Raw genomic sequence first — 20,864 nt, 5'->3', positions numbered from 1 at the left:
GAAAGCTTGTTATGAGCGCTACCGGGGCAAGCCCCGGCTAGGCATTCACAAAGCGAAAACACAGAAGAGAATTCGATTTTCGCGGAGACTTCGCTATGTATGGGCATTTGCAAGCGAAAGCACAAGAAGAACGCGGGTTTCGCTGTGATCTCGATATATATTGAGCGCTGTGCGTCTATAAATGGTTAAATTGTTATTGAACAGAATTTTAGGTGGGGCAATGCCCCAGTTGCCCTATAGGACGAGCCGCCACTGCTCACAAAGGTGTTATCGGGTCTCAGTTCAGGGAATTACGTAAGGTTTACCAACTCCTTATTGAATATGGCATTATACTATAGATAACTAAGGTAAACCGGTTTACCTTAGTTATCTATAATTATACCAATATATTCCGTTAAAATCAACCACTAGATATCGCTATAGGACAAAAACTTTGCAGTGCCCAAGTGCTGACTGCAATCTTTGGATATCTTTTGTTTGCATATAGTCTTTGGCACCCAATACCTAATTAATTATCTATTTGACGAACGTCGGGCAAATAGCATGACGACGGCAGTGGCTAGTCGGCCGAATGTGCCATTTTAGAATCTGTTCTTGTTTTCAGTGCAATCGTTCAAGAATATTTTTGTGAGTGATAGGCCTACCGCTACCGTATAACTGAGAAAGCAGTCGGCACTGTCGCTGCACAATCAATGGCTACAATTCGTATCGACACAGAACAGGTGACTCCCGCGAAAGTAGAAGGCGACTCACAGAATGTCTTCAGGGCAAGCAAGTTTGTGTTGATGAAACCCAAGTAAGTATTGCCTAATCATCTAATGCAGGGGTCGGCAACCTTTTGCTGGTCGCGGGCCAAATTTCGGATGTACAACTTCTTGGCGGGCCGGGATTTTTCTTAGTACTACATTTTACGCTCACTTCGGTATCTATTATCCTACATTGCTGCAATCTCAATCATACCAATCAGAAGACACATGTATTTACCAGGGTTGTAATGACTCGAGTCATGACCCGACTCGAGTCAGACTCGAGTCACGAATTTTCGGTGACTCGACTTGACTCGAGTCATTTTCTTAAAAAGGGAAAATGACTCGACTCAACTCGAGTCAATATTTAGATTGACTCGACTTGTACTCGAGTCATTACGCATGACTCGACCCAAGTCATTGACTCGGCATATTTTATGTGACTTGAAGATGAAGAAATTGGCGAATCGTACTGGCTAGATCAACGCATATGACGAATTCTGCCGATATCGCTATTTGTCGCCACTGCTTTCGTTGCACTCATCTGATATCAGATATGCCGCCGCAAAAACAACAGACAATGTCACATATAGTAGTGATGCATTGTACAAAATCATCCTGTGATGAAGATGTAATAGATCCTCCGCAATCAAAGTACTCGATACTTTTCAATTATACAAGCAAACAATCGAAGCAAAGTTCAATTAGAGGCAATGAAATGACTCAGATGGTCAAGTACTTGGAAGAGACTGATAAGCTCATGTGTAGATTTGAAGGCGATGATTCTTTGCATTATTGGGCGACCAGAAATAATGAGTATCCAATGCTCTTCAATGTGGTTCTAAAATGCTTGTCAATTCCTGTATCTAGTGCACCAGTGGAACGTGTTTCAGTAGATGTGGATTTATTCTAAGGCCATGCCGCTATAACATATATGAGGATCTCCTTTCCACTTTAGTATTTTTGAATTGTAACTCATCATTGATTTGGTCTGCTGTCAGTGAAAACCCACAATACACTCCGTCCATTTGACGTTTTGTTAGGTGTGTGCATTGTGCACGTGAGTAATATTGAACGGCTAATGTTGTGTGATGTTTGTACAATAAGGGTTGTTCAAAAATAACTTATTATTTATTTTACTTGGTGGCTACTTGGTAAAATTGTTATGTTGCATAAAAAACACTGAATCTGGCTTAATTTCAAAAAGTAGAATCAATGATATGAGAGGAGAAAATTTTATATTTGAAAATAAAGGGAGTGTTTTTGATGAGAAATTATTTTATATAATATAATTACATGCTAGTAGTAAGCCGACTATTTTTTCATATCCAAAATATTCCACTCTAATAAATTCGCTTTTTCTAGTTGGAATTGAGCCAAATTTGCTATGAATCATATTTTTACACAATATAACAATATCATGAGGTGGCCGGTAAAATTCGAAAATCTCTATTTGTAGTTAATCCAAAATTTCCTCTCATATTAGTAACGCTCCGGCGGCTATTTCGGGAGCTGAGCAGGAAAGCTGACCTTTTTTTAGTCAACCACCTGATAATGTGAAAGAAAAACTATACGTCTACATAAACATGCATCTGCTGATTCTCTATCAGCTGGTATCTAGACGTGAATTCGTTGGTTCTATATCAGATAGCATGTAGAATGAATTCGTTGATTCTCTATAAGCTATAACCTAATTCAGGAAAACATGAGTTGAACATGACTTCAATACTGTGACTTGGACTCGACTCGAGTCATAACACTATGACTCGGACTTGAGCCTTTAAACGGTGACTTGGACTCGGACTCGACTCGGTGATGAATTGAAAATGACTCGACTTGACTCGAGTCAAAACCACAAAAGTCAGATTGACTCGTGACTCGGAACAATGTGACTAAGTTACAACCCTGGTATTTACACTTCAACAACACAGAATAAATGTGACAATTGACGCAGCTTGCTTTGTGAATGGTTTTCAACTTCTAGTAACAAGTCAGATGAAACAAGAATCAGACCCTATTCAAAATGGACGTCCGAAATACGTGATCTTAGCTTGCTCTTCGTGAATTTCATTGTTCACATGCGTACGTGCTTCCAAAAATCGATGCAATTTCTTTTGCATTGTTGGTCAAGCTGGGATAAAGACCAATTTCAAGAACGTATTCTTTGTCCAAGTCATGCAGCGATATGCTCTTTGTATGAAATATGTCATTCAATCCAACAGCATCGCATTTCCGAAAGGCCCATTTGAAATTTCAAGGCAATGGTATTGGCGTCCACATTAAACGGACTACTGAGTCAGAATTCATTTTGTAGAGAAGGAATGTCGGAAAAGCGGGTGAATATTCAGTAGTTAATTTCGTATCACAGTTACAAATGTAGTGTTGGTACTAGGTTTTCTCTCCTCCAGTATAGGAAAGTGAGCATAATTTCCTTTGTACTGTTGACATTTCCAGAGTCACAGATTTGTTTTGAATGCGCATCAACATCTCACGTATTTAGTTGTTTTTCCTGTGAAGTTGCAAATTCAATTTGTTCAGGTCTGACGTTAAATGTTCCAGAAAAGCAAGATGAGATATCCATTTTTGATTACAAGATTATGAGTCGGCGATATTTGTGTTTTCGAGGAAAGTTGCTATTTCGTTTCTCAGTTAATACACTCGTGTATGCATAGCTGCTCGACTTAATGCGCGAACATGACAAATAGCCTATAGGCCTATACAGGACATCACCATATTGATTCTCTGCTTCTAGTAATATCTGGCGCAACTGATTCAGTTAATGAGACAAAAAACATATTAACAGTTTTCACCATTGTGGCCAAAACACCATTCAGGTTTGTTGTCTTGGCACAAAATGCCTTCTGGAGAATTAAACTATAGATAGGCTAACTAACATACGGAGGCTAGTTATCTATAATTTAACAGTTTGAGATTGTGTCATTGCGTCTGAGATGTTCCAAGCGTTTTTTGAAGCAAAGGAAGGACACCTTTATTGTCACACCCCGTTAGAGTGGTAAACCCTTTGAAAAAGTATGGAACACCTTCGGTTGCGAGATACACCCGCGATTGATAAGCACTAATGGCAGTCTAGTCTATCTCTATCTCCTACTTCAACCACCTTCGTTTTATGGCGTAACAATAGACTAATACGATGTAGGCTACTATTATATTGTGGCAATGCCGCATTCTTTTCATGCAGTGCTGGACTGCAGATTGAAACTCACTATGAAACGGCGGGCCGTATTCTTGTGATAACTAATTATTATGTCGCGGGCCGATTTTGCTTGGCGGGCCGGATCCGGCCCGCGGGCCGTAGGTTGCCGACCCTTGATCTAATGTATTGTATCGTTTTTAACTCTGTATTATGCTGAGATAAATCACGATATTTAGCTCATCCCAAACAAATGTTTAAATGAAATAAGTAATTATTGAAGGCAGTGTGTGATCAGACAAGTTGACAGTACCCAGCCAGGTGGCCAGGCCATTGCCACAGTGATATCGATCCCACCGTGTCATACACAATTAAGTTTATTTGTTATTATTTACATATGCCAGGCAATGTGAGTTTCTTTCTGGCCGGAAGAACCAAGAAATAGCTTTCTCGCTCTCTCTCCATCAATAATATCCGTTTATTCGACATAACTCCCATATTAAACCTGTCAGTTGTGTTTTTTATTCAAATCTTTATCCACAAAATAAACCCACAAGATTTTGGTCAGGTCTGTACTGAAGTAGCCTAATCTAAATTGCAGGCTTGTACTAATGTATGGATTTTCCCAGAGTGGAATCGGTGGCAACGGCACGCGCAACGTCACGCGAGCATTTATATCTGATCACGCCGATTAATGGATTATCCTGACGTCACAAAGCGATAACGTAGTCCAGATCCAAAATAAGGCGCTTGCACTTTACAATGAACGCAAGCAAGCGTGGCATTTGTGCAGAAGTGATTACCGTATACGGCTTAACCCTAGTCCGGCGTATACCAGGTCTATTTTAGCACATTGTGACGTTTAATAAGTAATTCAGCATTGAATCTGAGCGAAAAATGTTTCCGCCACGCGGATGAAAATTTCCAATCATGCGAGAAATCCGTCTGTCACACGCAACGTGTTGTCGAAAACAACCACCGATTCCAGTCTGGAGATTTTGTAAATGTGCAATTAGAACTACTCACTTTTCAAAATCTCCAACTAGAAATAGAGCTAACGACCTTCAAAAAGATACACATAGAACTAGAACTACCATACTTACTTTTCAAAATACGTAACTAGAACCAGAATTACTCACTTTTCAAAAACTGCAACTAGAACTAGAGATACTTATTTTTCAATATCAGCGACTAGAACTACTCGAACAAGAAGTAGTTAGTTGCCCATCACTAACTAGATTGCGTGTTTGTACAAATCTGCTACATTGTCCAAAATACTAGACGGCAAATTGGTTAGTACTGGAACTGGTAACTTCTCCGTTCTTGTTGAGAAACGATAAAATATTATGTTGTTTTAGGTGGCAGTCGGACGAGTCGGCCTCAGCGTGTGGCCTTTGCAAAAGCAAATTCAATCAAATCCGTAGAAGGCATCATTGCAGGTCAGCAGAAATGGCTGTATCTATTTTGTCAATATTACCAACTATCTCTACCAGGAACGGGTTGTAATATATTTACGTGATGGATATATTCTCAAAATGTATATTAAAGTTAGTTACCCCAAAAAGTCTCTTCGTTATTCTACTAGAATATTTTTAAAATGATAATATATGAGTGTCGTTATTCCTGTAGAATAAGGAAATTATGAGATTGAAATAGTAGCCGAAATCAGCACTACTCAAGTAATGAGTAATGGCAAAATTGGGGTATGTAATGAAGTACTTTCTACTTGTAATTCTAGTACATTTTGCTTAAACTTGGAATACTTCAAGTGATTTTACCTAGTTTTACTTGATAGTTTTTAGTTTCCTAGAAAAAGCAAGGCCTTGATTACTTTGAGTTTTACTAACTTTGAAATTGCTGCTTTTATCTGTATCGAGTAGAAATTTTGTTACTCTACTTCTACTTGAATACCAATAAAGTAGATACCCCCCTTGAAATTATGTTTTTATGTGGCTCTATTTCTTCTCTGATTTCTTAGAACTTGCGGGCGTGTTCTGTGTGCAAAGTGTTGCTCCAACAAAGTGCCAGTACCGCAGTTCCAGATGGATAGTTTGGAGCGCGTGTGCAACGGTTGCATGCCTGTCGTCACTTGCGTCACCATGTCGCATTCGGAGGAACAGGTCGGAATTGTTTTGTATCTTGACCGAGTATTAGGCTTCGTGTTGCGTATAGTAAAATGGTACATTGGACGCTCCCGTATTCGAAATTTCATGCTGGTGATGTCATATTTTGTGATACGATTGTTGATATACAAAGTTCTTTCCATTTTCTAGTAGCTGCTGAGGATTAGGGGAGAGGAGGTCAACATGAGACGCGGGGCAAGATGAGACATGCAATTTTTTTATAGAAAAATTTCTTGATGGACAGATTCCTTCAACTATGTTGTTCCCATAATGTCATTCTATGGTCCTACCATATTAACAAGGCGAACAGATTTGAGAATGGGCAGAAAAATGCCAAAAACAATATTTTCATAGTCTGTGTAAGTTATGTGAATTTCTGTTTGTAAGGTCATAACTATCATAGTATTTCATATTATAAAACAACATTACTGGAGCTGGTAGAGTGCAATATTAGCAGTGTAATCATGCACTTACCTCTGAAAAGTAATATACAGAACAAGTCTAGCTGCGAAACGACCAATCAAGGTTTCAAGACTTTCACGGTGGAAAACTTTGACTAATGAAAACTATAATTTTTGTTGACAAATGAAATCTTAGTGGCAAGGATCGTATCATTTCGGTACTGGAAAAATTCATCTGTCCCTACTCGACCCGAATCGTTGGAATTAACACCCGACTCATATCTGCACAGCCCTATTATCGACGCGACATGATTTCAAGTCCAATTTCTACAGGAATTCCTGTGCCGGGCCGTTTCATCACTTGAGATCATTTGCCGTGACAACCCTGCGTCTGTGCTGGCGTTGGGCGGTGCCCAAACTCTGGTGTACTTGGCAAGGAAAATGAGCGGGTGTCAGATGAAGACGTTGGTGAGTTCTGGATGGTGGCCAGGGATAAGCGGATTTGATATTGTCAAGTCCAAATCTAGAGTATTATCTTGTATCATCCGCGAATCCAAGTCCAACTTTGATGTTGGTAAAGGATTGGTAAGTCGAATCAGATTGGGAATGAGACTACAGGTATTGCGTTAGAACACAACTGATTTTTGAACTAGTAATACGGATAACAGACACCTTCATTGATAACCCTCGTATATTCGGCGCTTTTCCAAAATAGACGAACAGATGAATATCCCCAGTCTAGCAGTTCTAGAATATAGTTCTATGACTTTCTACGACGGTACTATGTTGTCACGTCGCGAAAGTTGCCAATATATTTTGCCCTTTGTGGTCGTTGTTTGATACCGGCATTTCTTTCAAATCGTGATATTGACTTGGTATTATCGACAAATCGGTTAGTTTTTGTAGACATTGGCATTCAATTTGCATTTTGGGCCAGGGCTGGCGGAGCCCGACTTTGTGCTTTCAGCGGTTCTGAAGAAGCTCAATGCCAGGATTGTAAGCAAGTCACAAGGCTCCGAGTCACAAGTCAATCTCACTTTTATAGTTTTGACTCGAGTCAAGTCAAGTCATTTTCAATTCACCACCGAGTCAAGTTCGAGTCCAAGCCTTCAAGCAGAGCGTCGAGTTCCATGACTCGAGTCCGAGTCCAAGTCATTGTGCTGATTGCTCAGTTGCCAGTTAATTGTTGTTTAACCCTATTTTTATAATTCTGGTCGCTGTCTGGTGATATCCAATGGTTCGCATTTATAATATACTGGTTTTCCTCCCTTTTAGTGGTTTCTGGTCGCATTTTCAAGTACAAATACAAGTACAAATAGACGAACTGCCAATGGGATGGTTACTTTACTATTCTTCGAAATTACAAAGAAATGCCGGTCTTGGCCGTCTGCGTCTCCAGTCCTATGACATGGTTTGAGTCATGCGCAATGACTCGAGTCAATACACAGATTGAGTCGAGTCATCAGAAAATCGTGACTCGAATCGGAATCGAGCCGAGTCATTACAACCCTGCTCAATGCAGTCGAAGGAAATTATGAATCTAAAATCCATGTCCTTTTAGGACCAAAGGTTGATTTTTAATTTGAAAAAATGATATATATGGTAGGTTTTTCGACAATTATGATAGATTTCACACGATGAAAACAATTCTATAGAATCAAAAAATTTCAATCACGTTGCGTCTACGAGTTGCGATTGAGCCAAATTTGTTTGCATCGTGTTTTTAGACAACCTTACAATTTCATGGGGTGGCTAGTAAAATTTGAAATTTTCACAGCTATTTTGGTAATAATTCTTAAATTTTGTACTTTTTTAGTGAACTTGACGATTTTATCGAGTAGCCAGTACAATTTGAAAAAGAAGTCAATTTTGAACATTCATACTTAGCCTACTGTACATCTCTATTTCAGGGCCAGATAACGACATGCCTTCACACGCTGTGTCTGCATTCCGGCGTTCTCCTTTGGTACTCTGAAATCGGATTCATAGACGCTTTGACACATATCCTGCAGATTTCAAGCTCCGTCCAAGACCAATCTGGAATGATAAGCGAAGCGTTGGATACTTTGAGAATATTTTCAAAGACTAGCGACAGTTTGAAAAGGAAAGGTAACGTGGAGGTGTCGCTGGTAGAGTTGGGCCCAGTCCTAGCCGTTAATTTTACTTGATAATGAGATTGTTGGGTCCTGTTTTGCAGCCGTGCAATGCGGCTGCATCGCTCCCTTGCTTCACCTGGGACAGTCTGACAACCCCTTCATCTCGTTGGTGTCCATGACGACGTTGGGCCTGATTGCAGAGTGCTCGGCCACTCACAACGCGATTCTGTCGCAAAAGAATGCTCTTAGAGACCTATTATCGAGAGTTAATTCTTCAAAAGACGATAAGGTGAGCTTTTTAGAATGCTGGCAGCCCAGAGTCGGACAACTAGAAACTTTTTTCAGTTTTTCCAAATAAGATTACAATCAGTATTATAGTATTTTCGAATTAGATTGAAATTAGAATGATAGCTACACAATTTTCCTTAATTAGATTACAATTACATTATAACTAGGGCGATTTTTTTACCTAAAAAATAGAAAATTTTGACCTCAGGTCAAAATAATTGACCTAACGTATGCAAATTTGGTATTTTCCCACATAATATTGAAATTGTACCACTTATCTTCATTTCTGGTTGGAACTGGCTGTCTCAACGAAGTAGTTTGATCTGAAGAACGTTTTTGGCTTAGAAACAGACAAATTTTTACAGGAAAAAAACTAATATTTTAACGAAGTCTGGCCCTATGAAGAATTCTAGTAGTTACAATACGTATTATGGTAGAAATAATTGAAATTAGTTGTAGTACAACTAGAGATACTTCCCTGCATTCTTGGGTAGAAAGGACATGTCCTTACTAAGAAGCTTGCCAAGAATGGAGAAAGAACGTTCAATAGCTGCAGTTGGCTGACAACACTCAAGTTGCGCGTACACTGCCGGCGACAAATCGTGTTGCTTCATTCTGACAATGTTGTTTATATCACAATTTTTTATCATGCGCTTCTTAATATAAGAATGATGCAATGCCCAAGAAGTTTTTCTTCGTTAGGATATTGCGGTACTTTGACCAAAACACCATGTCTACCTATTTGTTTTATTGGGTCGTTTATGATTCACAATGGGCCGTCTACAACGGTAGGCCTATAAAGTAGGCTACAAGCTGTAAAAGATCAAATGATAAGTTCACCGACAGTGCAAAATCTACGATACAAACGAAATGCAGATGTAAAAAAAATTTTGACCTAACGCTACAATTTTGACATGTTAAAAAAATCACCCTAACTGTAACAGTATTTTCACATTTAAATTAGCATAGGTTCAGAATTATAGCTACACAGTTTTCCCAAATTGGATTATTTTACGATTAGTAACATAACAGTACTTTCAAATTAGATTAGGATTAGAATGATAGCTACAAATTTTTTTCAACTAGATTAGAATTATGGAATGTTTGAATTTAAAAAACTTGCAAAAATTCGATTACGAATTGGAAAGACATACGGCTTACTACAAAATCAAGCTCATATCAAATCATAGTATATTCTCATAAGAGTGAGAATGGGAAATGTCCGTACAGCAAGCTTGGCACGATACAGTTTTGTTGTAGCATTTTTAGGCAAACCAAAACTTGGATCATCACCAAAATAAGAGCGTATAAACATTTGACAAATTAGATTATCGGTTTTTCGTTCCAATGAGTCTAGAAAAGTAAAATTCTATCTGGCCGTCCAAGCCCAAGATTTTGACTTGCAGGACGTCGAGATTGTGCTCCGAATGATCATGCTGATGTCGGCCGGCAATCAGGAGACAAAACACAGGTGAGTGACCAAGTAGGCAGTGTCAGTGCTCAAGTAGAAGTAGTGATGACAATTTTTACTCACAAGTACCGGTACAACTGTTATGAGTTATGTAAATGGGTTATTTTTTAACTTACAAGCTGTATTTTGGGTCAATGCGAAATGGGAAGTAGAGCAATTTTCCACAATAGATTCCGCCATCATGATACAGCAGCTATTTTGCCCGGTTCATATGCTCATTTCACCCGCGAAAGGGATCAAACATAATCCAAAGCCACTTTCTACTTCACAAAAGTTAAAGTTTATTAAGTATACAGTATGTTTGTTCAAAAACAACTGGTAGATGTGAAGGGACAGGGCTTTATAATTTTTGAATTTATTCTATTTTTTTTTCAAGTTTTACTGTCAACCAGAGTTGGATCAATTACAATAATTCAGTTCAATTAAATTACAATTACTCCCTTGCATGTTTCAATTACATTACAATTACAATTACTGGTAAACTTGTAATTGATTCGGTAGAGAGAAGTTCTTTGACAACCGTAGCGACGTATTTAGAAACAATCTCAAGCTATTTATGTTTCATTCATGATACGGAGAATACCCTACAATTGAAAAAAAAACTCGAACGTATTCCAACTACTACTAATCATGAGTACTGAAAACGACAAACACAGAGAAATGTTTCAAGCGACTGTTAAGAACCAAAAGTTTGATCGACTAACAGCGAATAGGCTACAGGATAGTCAATGAAATGTAATGAAACGATTAGGCTACTCGGAGCTGAGTGAGGATAATGAAATGTAATTGGTAAGGCGTCAGCGATAAGGATGATACCGATAAGGTGTGTAAAACTAAAATAAATGCAAACGGAAAGAACCTCCTGACAACTACGAATGACAACATTTTGGTTCTCATTTACATTTTCACTTGCTCGGAAACTTTTAGATTGCATTTGATGAACATTGTGGTGCGAAAATTTCTGGCCCCAGTAAATTTGGCCAAGATTGGAGGTAAGATTGGGATAACATCTCAACAAATGCGTGATAAAGTTTGATGAAGCCTTGGTTGTAAACTTGAATTTCTTTTTGCAATTGTTGCAGCAAGCCTTGGTACTGGTCAGAGATTTAAAAATAAAACTCTGACCGTGGTGTAGGAAATGGTTTAGCACAGGTTTCAGAAGATTTTATTTGCTGTTCATCCATTTTTGAAATATCAAAATTTAGTTTAGCCCACTGGTTCTCTAACTTTTTTAGACACGCCCCCCTTTATGACAGGGAAATATTTCATGCCCCCCTTTTCGTCATATCACACAATGAAAGCAGAATGTTAGCAATCCTTACAGATAGATTCATGGTATGGAAGGTTATGACTGTTGATGATAGAATTCGTCAATAAGAAACTCGGGCTGTGCACAGAGCAACAACTATGAAATAGAGGTGAATCGCGCCAAGCGCGGAAACAAATCCAGTTGGCCGGACCGTCGCGCCCCCCTTCAGATGCTTTCACGCCGTCCAAGGGGGGTAACCCCCAGTTCGAGAACCACTGGTTTAGCCTATATTGTAATTCACAAAGTTTTCTGTTGCTACTGAAGTATGGTATACAGTTTAGCATGGCTGAGTTATCTAGTTGTAACGCGGATTTCCATAACAATGTAATTCAAATTTTAATTGAACAAATTTTCATCTGCCCAAGTTTGAGAACCACTGGTTTAGCATATATTGTAATTCACAAAGTTTTCTGTTGCTACTGAAGTATGGTATACAGTTTAGCATGGCTGAGTTATCTAGTTGTAACGCGGATTTCCATAACAATGTAATTCAAATTTGAATTGAACAAATTTTCATCTGCCCAAGTTTGAGAACCACTGGTTTAGCATATATTGTAATTCACAAAGTTTTCTGTTGCTACTGAAGTATGGTATACAGTTTAGCATGGCTGAGTTATCTAGTTGTAACGCGGATTTCCATAACAATGTAATTCAAATTTTAATTGAACAAATTTTCATCTGCCCAAGACACACGCACAATGTACAATACGATATACAAGAGACACAATGCGATGTAATGAAAAGATAGGGAGATGACGAACGACCAACCAGTTGGGGTCTGTGGAAGTGGCATCCACCTCAACCTATAGTGCCCGATGTCACAGTCTTCTTCGATGTTATTCTTTCTTCATCGGTCCTTTTTAGAAGCTATTTCTTGCGCTATTGGGTCTTTTTTGTCGATGTAAGAACAACGTCACAAGGGCGAGGAGCCCAGAATAGCCTCCGACATCGGGGATCGTACCCAGGCCGCCCGCTCTCCACTATGCTATCTTTCCTCTAATAATTTAGTGGGGTAGCCAGTATTATCAAATAATGTATCAGATAAATCCAAAACTTCTTTCTTGAATAACAAAGCTTTTATAGACTGGAATTGAATCAAAATTGGTATGTAGCGTTTTTATCAAGTAGCCTGTAAAATTTGGTAAAAAAAGTTGTTTCTGACTACTGACCATTTCTTGGTAGGCGTTGATATTAAATTGCTTGTGTGACAATGGACACCTTTGATTTTTGCAGAATTGTCTGTGAAGACTCGTCTGTTGGCTCGGCCATCTCTCAAGTGATCAAGAAATGGCCTTCCCATCCGCAGATTCTTGCCAATGCAGCATGTGCCATTGCAAACCTAGCTACGAGCTGTGATGATCAGGTAAGTCTGATGCATTCATGCAGATTTGAATAAATTCCAGTTGCCTAGTTCGAATTATCAAAGTGAAATGCAGGTAATCGAAATGTAATCGAATTTGTGAAAAGTTTTTAAGCTTTTTAAAAAATTGTAATCTAATTTCTGCTTTTCATGAAAATGCTAGGTAATTATATAGAGCAGATCAAGCCAAGCTTGCTGTACACTACCGACACCTACATTTGCTATTCTCTTCCTTATGAGAAACGGAATCCGATTTGGCATGAAGTGAAATTGCTTTTTGTTGGATTTCTTTCGAATTCGGAGTTTAATTCAATTTGCAAGGTTTTCTGAATTGAAAAACTCTTATTTAATTACGAAAAAAAAGTTTCTAATTTAATTTTGAAACAAAATTGTAGCTATCATACTAATTGTAATATAATTTGTAAATAAACTGTCTGGCTATCATTTGAAAAGCTGGAAATTTTCTAAGTATCTAACCCTGCAACAAGCAGAAATGGAATTTGCTGTTTTCAGGTGACTTTACAAAACTCCGTAATAGTCCTCCTTCAAGCTCTGTCGCAAAATCTCCCGGGTTATGTCTCCATTCACTGCATCCGAGCTCTTGCTAATTTTGCGAAATATGAGCTTCATGCTAATGCGCTGGTAAGTTGGCCGTTCGCTCTCCATTCTGAATAGAGTATCAGTCATCAGGGTTGCAATCAATGTTCCCTCTCATTTTTGACGGGACTGCGCACACTCACCAACTCACTGCGCAGACCCTTAGACAATAGTGCAAAACGACTAAGAAAAAGGTCATCACTTTGGATTTTTTGTGCGCAACTTGAGAGTTTCTGTGCGCAGCGAGCTTGTCAGCGAGTGCGCAGCTTAGAGGGAACATTGGTTGTAATGACTCGAGTCCGACTTGAGTCACGATTTTCTGATGACTCGAGACATTTTCTCAAAATACGGAAATGACTCGACTCGAGTCAATCTGTGTATTGACTCAATTTGCACTCGAGTCATTGCGCATGACTCGAACCAAATCATATGACTTGAGACTCAAACGACCACGATCAACATTTCTCTGTAATTTCTGAATAGTAAAGTAACCACGCCAGTGGCGGCTCGTCCTATAGGGCAACTGGGGCATTGCCCCACCTAAAATTCTGTTCAATAACAATTTAACCATTTATAGACGCACAGCAATCAATATATACCGAGATCACAGCGAAACCCGCGTTCTTCTTGTGCTTTCGCTTGCAAACGCCCATACATAGCGAAGTCTCTGCGAAAATCGAATTCTCTTCTGTGTTTTCGCTTTGTGAATGCCTAGCCGGGGCTTGCCCCGGTAGCGCTCATAACAAGCTTTCACTATCTATTCTCTCAAAGCCGCGCACAATAAAGAAACGGTGATTTACTCTCTCCTATTCGTAAAATGGCCGAGCAACCGGGGCAAATATGCTTGCTGGCCCCTAAGGTGTGATGTAACAATCGTATCTATATCTGAACTCGGTTACCGTAATATGCGTTGAGTCGACCTTTGCTGGAATAGGTCGATTTTGACGGTGTTTCGCACCATGATATTTCTTGAAACTTGGTATGATATGTCGTGAAGGTAGTATTTAACACTGCTCCAAGTTTCAGGCTTGCTACTTAAAGATAATGGTAGTAATTCCGTTTCCGAAGTTCAGTGTGTGCTGATCTATCATGTACATAGTAAAGCAAACAGATTTTACTCAAAAGCCGGTATTGGTCTCCATTGATTTTGACGATGTTCTATACCGAGATCGGTCATGACATTTGGCACGATAAGTGTTAGTATCGACCGCTGTAATAAGTTTTAAGTTTGTCACTGAACTATGTGGGTGGTAATTTCGTTTCCAAAGTCGAGTAAGAGCTGACTCTTCATTTATCGCCAACAAATTTACGCAAAAGCCGTTATTGGTCTCTATTGATTTCAACGATGTTCCATACCTAGATCTGTCATGAGCTTTCGCACGGTATGTCTGGATTTTAGTATCGAACACGGTGCCAAGTCTTAAAGTTGACACTCAATGATTGAGGCAGTTATTTCGTTTTCGAGGTCGAGTATGGTAGAGATGCGCGCTGATCTGATACTTAGCCTACCTACGTCATTGCGGATCTCACGCAATAGCCGGTGTCGGTCTGTGCTAATCTATAGTCTGCGTTCCATAACGAGATCGGTGATGATATTTCCAATGGTATATCTCGATGATCGCATGAAACAGCTGACCAAGATTCTCGGTTTGCATTCAAATATTCACATAATTTTATGTTCGCCAATGTCCATTTCACTGTGAAATTGTGGCCTTCAAACCATTTGCTTACAATCCCCTGTCAAATGCGATAGCTATTTCATTTTCGATGTCGGCTAACAGCTGATCATTCGATCAGCCTATTCCTCGATCTATTTTACTCAAAGTTCGGTGTTCGTCTGTTTGTATTGATTTTGACAGTGTACCATACCGGAATGGGTTATGAGATTGCGTATGCTACTTCTCGATGATTTCTTGTAACAGTATACTAAGTTACGGCTTTTATTCATGTATTTATTGATTAGTATATTTTCCAACGGCGATTTCGCAGCAGACTTATAGACTGTAAGCCGTATGTGTTGTGTCACAGTCTCCAGTTTCAAGGCCAAAATGTCCTATGATGTTCCGAGCCCGAAGTTCCGAGGCTGCTGTCCTTAGTTCTTCAAAGACCATTCAAATTGATGTTCTGGATTCAATATGACAGGCCCAATCTATGAGATAACAATTGCGTATGTGTCCGAACTCGTTGACCTTTCCAGTTAGGCTTACGCAATCTCTCGAGTTCTAGTCATTGGAATGAGTCAGGTCAAGTCAAGTGCGAACATGAATCGTATTGAATCTTTGCTCCGTACGTAGTTTACCCAGTTGTCTTTAGAGCGAAAATGAGAGGTCTAGAAGTTGTCCAGTCTATTGATCCAATCGTACGCCGGGTGCCTACGTTTTGGTTGCCTATTATCACCTGGTCGTAACCAGAGATGGCCACAGTCTGGTTCAGGAGCCGGAGCAGGATTTCAATGTTTTTTTACCTGGCCGGACTGGATCCGGATTTTGAATTTGGGGTGACGGTCGGATTTTAGCCGGATTTTTTTGCTGTGATATGATTAATTAGCATTGTTCTGGCAGGATTTTTTTCGGATTCCGAACTGGACATTCACCAGCCGGATTTCTTTGGACTATGAATTTCCAATTGCCAGCCGGATCCGGATAGATTCGGATCCCGAAATTTTGGAATCCGCCCATCTCTGGTCGTAACCACCAGCTCAGTGGTCGTAACACACCAGGATCGTGTACGAAACACTTTCGGACGGGCTTAGAAAAATTAGGGTCTATCGATTTGCGTAATCTATAACTATACCATGAAATCATAACGCATGCTACTAAGGATGGCCTGATACTTGATTCGTGGCATAGGGACGATTCTTAGTTCACGTACATTTTGTAAAATAATCCTTTGTTAAAAAATAAATGAATAAAACATTTGTTACCACACTTCAAGTCACGGCTCACCGGCAAACCTCTCGCGGCACCTACGTTAAAATCACTGTTGTCGGGAAATTCATGTGAGCATCATAAAGTTACTTTTTTACGTTGGAAAACGCCATTGTGACGTCATGTTGATAAAAGTCGCTCGCAGCCCTTGCCCCACCACCCGATATTGTCACGAGCCGCCACTGAACCACGCCATTGGGATTTCATCTTTTTCGGTAATTGCTACTTGAAATTGCGACCAGCAACTGCTAAAAGTGAGGAAAATCAATGCGAATCATTCGATATCACCAAACAGACTTAACAAGACTGTCTGTAACTGTAAACTGAGCAGTCAACACAATGACTTGGACTCGGGTCATATGGCTGAGACTTGACCCTTTGCTCGCATGGCTTGGACTCGGACTTGACTCGGTGGTGAAATGAAAATGATTCGACTTGACTCGAGTCAAAACTGTAAAAATGAAATTGACTTGTGGCTTGGAAGCTCGTGACTTGGTTACAACCCTGTCGACAAGTATGTGGAAAGTTCAAACATGCGATCACAAATCAAATAAATGCCAGTTCTATATCACAATGAAGATAATTTTGTATTTCATTGCACACTGTGACAACGCCGTGAGTTGATCCAGTCTTCACAGATATGTCATTTCCACAAACGTGTGTATCTTCGTACTACATGTTTTGTATGTTGCGATACAACCAAGCGAGGATTACAGGCTTACTCAGTGGAGAACAGTATCGGGACTAGAATTGTTGTAGATGAATTAGCTCTTAGTCGCAAGGAGCTTATCATTCCAATACCCGAAAAAATCGTATCTCATACTTTACTCGAATCATTGCACCCAGCCTTACTCTCTCATTTGAAAAAAAAGATGTTTCTTGCAGTGTACGATTTATTTTTAGCTTTCAAACTTCCCAATCATCATGCAACTTCTGAATTCTTCGTACGGGCCGCTCATCAACTCGCATGCTTTGCGATGCATTTTCAATGTCCTGCAACAGCGCGCCGTAGACGCCTCAAAAGCCATCGAAAGGTTGGTAGCCGTCTTGCACAAACTGCTCGATGTCCAAAATTCGCAACTTCAACTACAATTTCTGGATTTTCAAGATGTGCAGCTAGAACCAGAACTAGTCAATTTTCAAAATTAGAACTAGGATGACTCCTTTTCAAAATGCGTAACTAGAACTATTCAATAACCAGTAGTTGATCATTAATTAGTGGTATGTGCAATTCTGGTTGGGAGTGCATATTCAGTGCACGTACCAAATCACTTTTTTCAGGTGTGGAAGTCAAGAACTGATACTGCGTCTTGCCGAAAGGGAATCGGTCATGAGAGACTTGTTGGCTTCCATGGATCGCGACGCTCCTTCGATTGCCACAGAATAGTTGCTGCCGTATTTTAGTGTAATATGCCCGTGGCCTGAATCTAGTATCAGGCTTCGAGTATCAATCATGATGTTGTAACAAGTGGAAGGTTGGAATACAGCGACAGACAATGGCCTAGAATGCCAGATTTACAGATAATTTGATCTTTTTCTGAGTATACTTATTTCATTACACTTTGTGACAATGCTGTGAGGTTGATCACGACTTGACAGATATATATGTCGTTTCCAGTATCGTGCGTAGCATTGTTTATTAGTGAAGTCTATCACTTCTCGCGTCTTTATCCACTGAGTAACATTTGTATACCCTTCGAAGCTGATTTTACTGATTCCGCCTACTTTCATATCGTTCACAACGAGAGTGATTTAGATTACCTGGCTACTTAATAGGAAACTGTCCGTGTACTTTTTTTGTGTTGAAGAGATCCAATTGTCAGAGTGACCTGGCAAATATCATTTATTCTGTAATCATATATATGTACATGATCATACATATATAGTTCCAAACATGTTTTTTTTGCCTGTCCATTTTAGGATGTTTCTGTACATTTTAATATGACTTTCATAATAGTACTGCAGACAAAAAATTGCCATAAGAAAATACTCGATAGCCTTGGCTACATACGTTTCGGAGCAACTCTGCTGATGTGTTGTACTTCTAGAGTAGGGTTGCCATACGTCCGGAATTTCCCGGACATGTCCGGAATTTCACCTTTAAAACTGCGTCCGGGAGGAATTTCTAAAATATGCCTAAATGTCCGGAATTTTGAAGTAAGCTCATAATTTTTCACTAAATCAACATAAACAATATTATTGTCGGGCAGAATTATGCTACATGAAATTTTTCTTCGCGCTGCGCGCGATTTAGTATCACATATATTGGTTTTAATATGGTGACTACCACTCTCGCAAGAGCTGCGATCAAAAATAAATAAAAATAACATTCAGTTACACAAATAAGTCTAATTGTAATTGCAATCACAGGATAACGGTATATTCATAAAGTCGGTTTAGGGCGTTTAGACATGACCTAACGATGTACATTGTACAATTACGCTCCTTGCATTTTCGAAGTCATATCATCCTCCACCAGCTCTACCGCAAACTCTGATCATGTGGGCGGAGAGAGGATCAAATTATATAGTAATATATGGAAGAACCAATATTATTGACATAATTCATTCAAATCAACGACCAGATGCATATAGTAAGCCCTCAGAAGCTGCATCGATTGCCCTACTTTGGGCTCAAGATCAATGTTTATTTGGACGGGATGGGGCTGAAAAATGTGACTTCGGCCCTGGTTACAAATAACATCACACAACCACATACTCCTGAACCAGACCTCTAGTCGATAGACAAAGCTTTGATTGTGTGACGTCATATTCATCAATGTGCTCATACCTCATTTTGAAATCCGCTAGTGGACGCTAAAGAGCGCCCGGAATTTGTGTTACAAAAATATGGCAACCCTATTCTAGAGTGCCTTTTAACACTTGAATAGCAAGCTGGCTGAACTTGTTGTTTAACTGTGCTAACAATTTTATATCAATTCGCCATACTACAAGGGTAGCCCCCAGTGCTCGTCGATATTTTTCATTATTCTTCAACAAATTGTGCAATAAATATTGATTTGATTCATCCGGTCAGGTAAACAACGAAAAGGTGAGAGAAAGCAAACCATGTATGTACACGTCCAACCAAATTGACTCAAGTCGTTTTTCGTATTTGTTATAATAAAACAAACCACTTTACTCATTCCAACAGTGGCGGCTCGTCCTATAGGGCAACTGGGGCATTGCCCCACCTAAAATTCTGTTCAATAACAATTCTTTACCATTTATAGACGCACACCTATCTATATAAACCGAAATCACAGCGAAAATCGTATACTTCTTGTCCTTTCGCTTGTAAATGCCCATATATAGCGAAGTCTATGCGAAAATCAAATTCTCTTCTGTGTTTTCGCTTTGCGAATGCCTAGCCGGGGCTTGCCCCGGTAGCGCTCATAACAAGCTTTCACTGTCTATTCTCTCAAAACCGCGCATAATAAAGAAACGGTGATTTACTCTCTCCTATTCATAAAATTACCGAGCAACCGGGGCACAATAGCTCTGTGCCCTTAAGGTGTGATGTAACAATCGTATCTATAGCTGAACTCTGTTACCGTCATATGCGTTTAGTCGACCTTTGTTGGTATAGGTCGATTTTAATGGGGTTTCACAGCATGAAAACTCTTGAAACTTGTTATGTCATGTCGTGATGGTGGTATTTAACACTGCCCCAAGTTTCAGGGTTTCTACTTAAAGTTTAGGGTAGTAATTCCGTTTCCGAAGTTGAGTGTGTGCTGATCCGTCATGTATCGCAAACAGACTTTACTCAAAAGCCGGTATTGGTATCCATTCATTGGTTTTGACGGTGTTCAATACTGAGATCGGTTATGACATTTGGCACGGTAAGTCTTAATGTTAGTATCGAACGCTGTACCAAGTTTTAAGTTTGTCACTGAACTGTGTTAGTGGTAATTTCGTTTCCTAATTCGAGTGAGAGCTGACTCGTCATTTATCGCTAACAGATTATACGCAAAGCCGGTATTGGTCTCTATTGATTTTAACGATGCTCCTTACCTAGATCCGTCATAAGCTTTTGCACGGTATGTCTTGATTTTAGTATCGAACGCTGTGCCAAGTCTCAAGGTTGACACTCAATGATTAGGGCAGTAATTTCGTTATCAAGGTCGAGTATGGTAAAGATGTGCTCCGATCTGACACTTTAGCCTACGACACATTGCGGATTTCACGCAAAAGCCGGTGTATCTGCAGTAACGTTAAGTGAGATGATGATATCATTCTCAGTTTGCATTCAAATATTTACTTTGATCGTATATTCTCCAATGTCAATTTCACCGTGAAATTGTGGCCTTCAAGCCATTTGCGTACAACCCCTCGTCACTTGATCAGCCTATTATTCCTCAGTAAATTTTACGCAAAATTCGGTGTTGGTCTGTTC

At 39.6% G+C, this 20,864-nt stretch overlaps 1 protein-coding gene and 1 long non-coding RNA gene across 2 annotated transcripts; both read left to right on the top strand.

The window, feature by feature from the left end:
* The first annotated feature begins 468 nt into the window (after positions 1 to 468).
* Positions 469 to 19,496, top strand: LOC145458506 (uncharacterized). The gene is made up of 11 exons (XM_080336890.1): positions 469 to 796; positions 5,256 to 5,336; positions 5,876 to 6,017; positions 6,755 to 6,889; positions 8,332 to 8,530; positions 8,619 to 8,806; positions 10,212 to 10,276; positions 12,819 to 12,948; positions 13,459 to 13,587; positions 17,373 to 17,503; positions 17,751 to 19,496. Exons 1-11 carry the CDS (start codon positions 693 to 695, stop codon positions 17,854 to 17,856), a joined length of 1,410 nt encoding a protein of 469 aa, XP_080193016.1. The 5' UTR covers positions 469 to 692; the 3' UTR covers positions 17,857 to 19,496.
* Positions 802 to 2,537, top strand: LOC145458517 (uncharacterized). Its single transcript, XR_013921155.1, has 2 exons — positions 802 to 1,045; positions 1,082 to 2,537. It is a non-coding gene; the product is annotated as an uncharacterized LOC145458517 (long non-coding RNA).
* Positions 19,497 to 20,864: the final 1,368 nt, after the last annotated feature.

Source organism: Botryllus schlosseri, chromosome 16 (assembly GCF_051294905.1).
Source record: "Botryllus schlosseri isolate E-star chromosome 16, Bs_hap1, whole genome shotgun sequence".
Taxonomy (NCBI): domain Eukaryota; kingdom Metazoa; phylum Chordata; class Ascidiacea; order Stolidobranchia; family Styelidae; genus Botryllus; species Botryllus schlosseri.
This window is presented reverse-complemented; position numbering and strand designations above follow the sequence as displayed.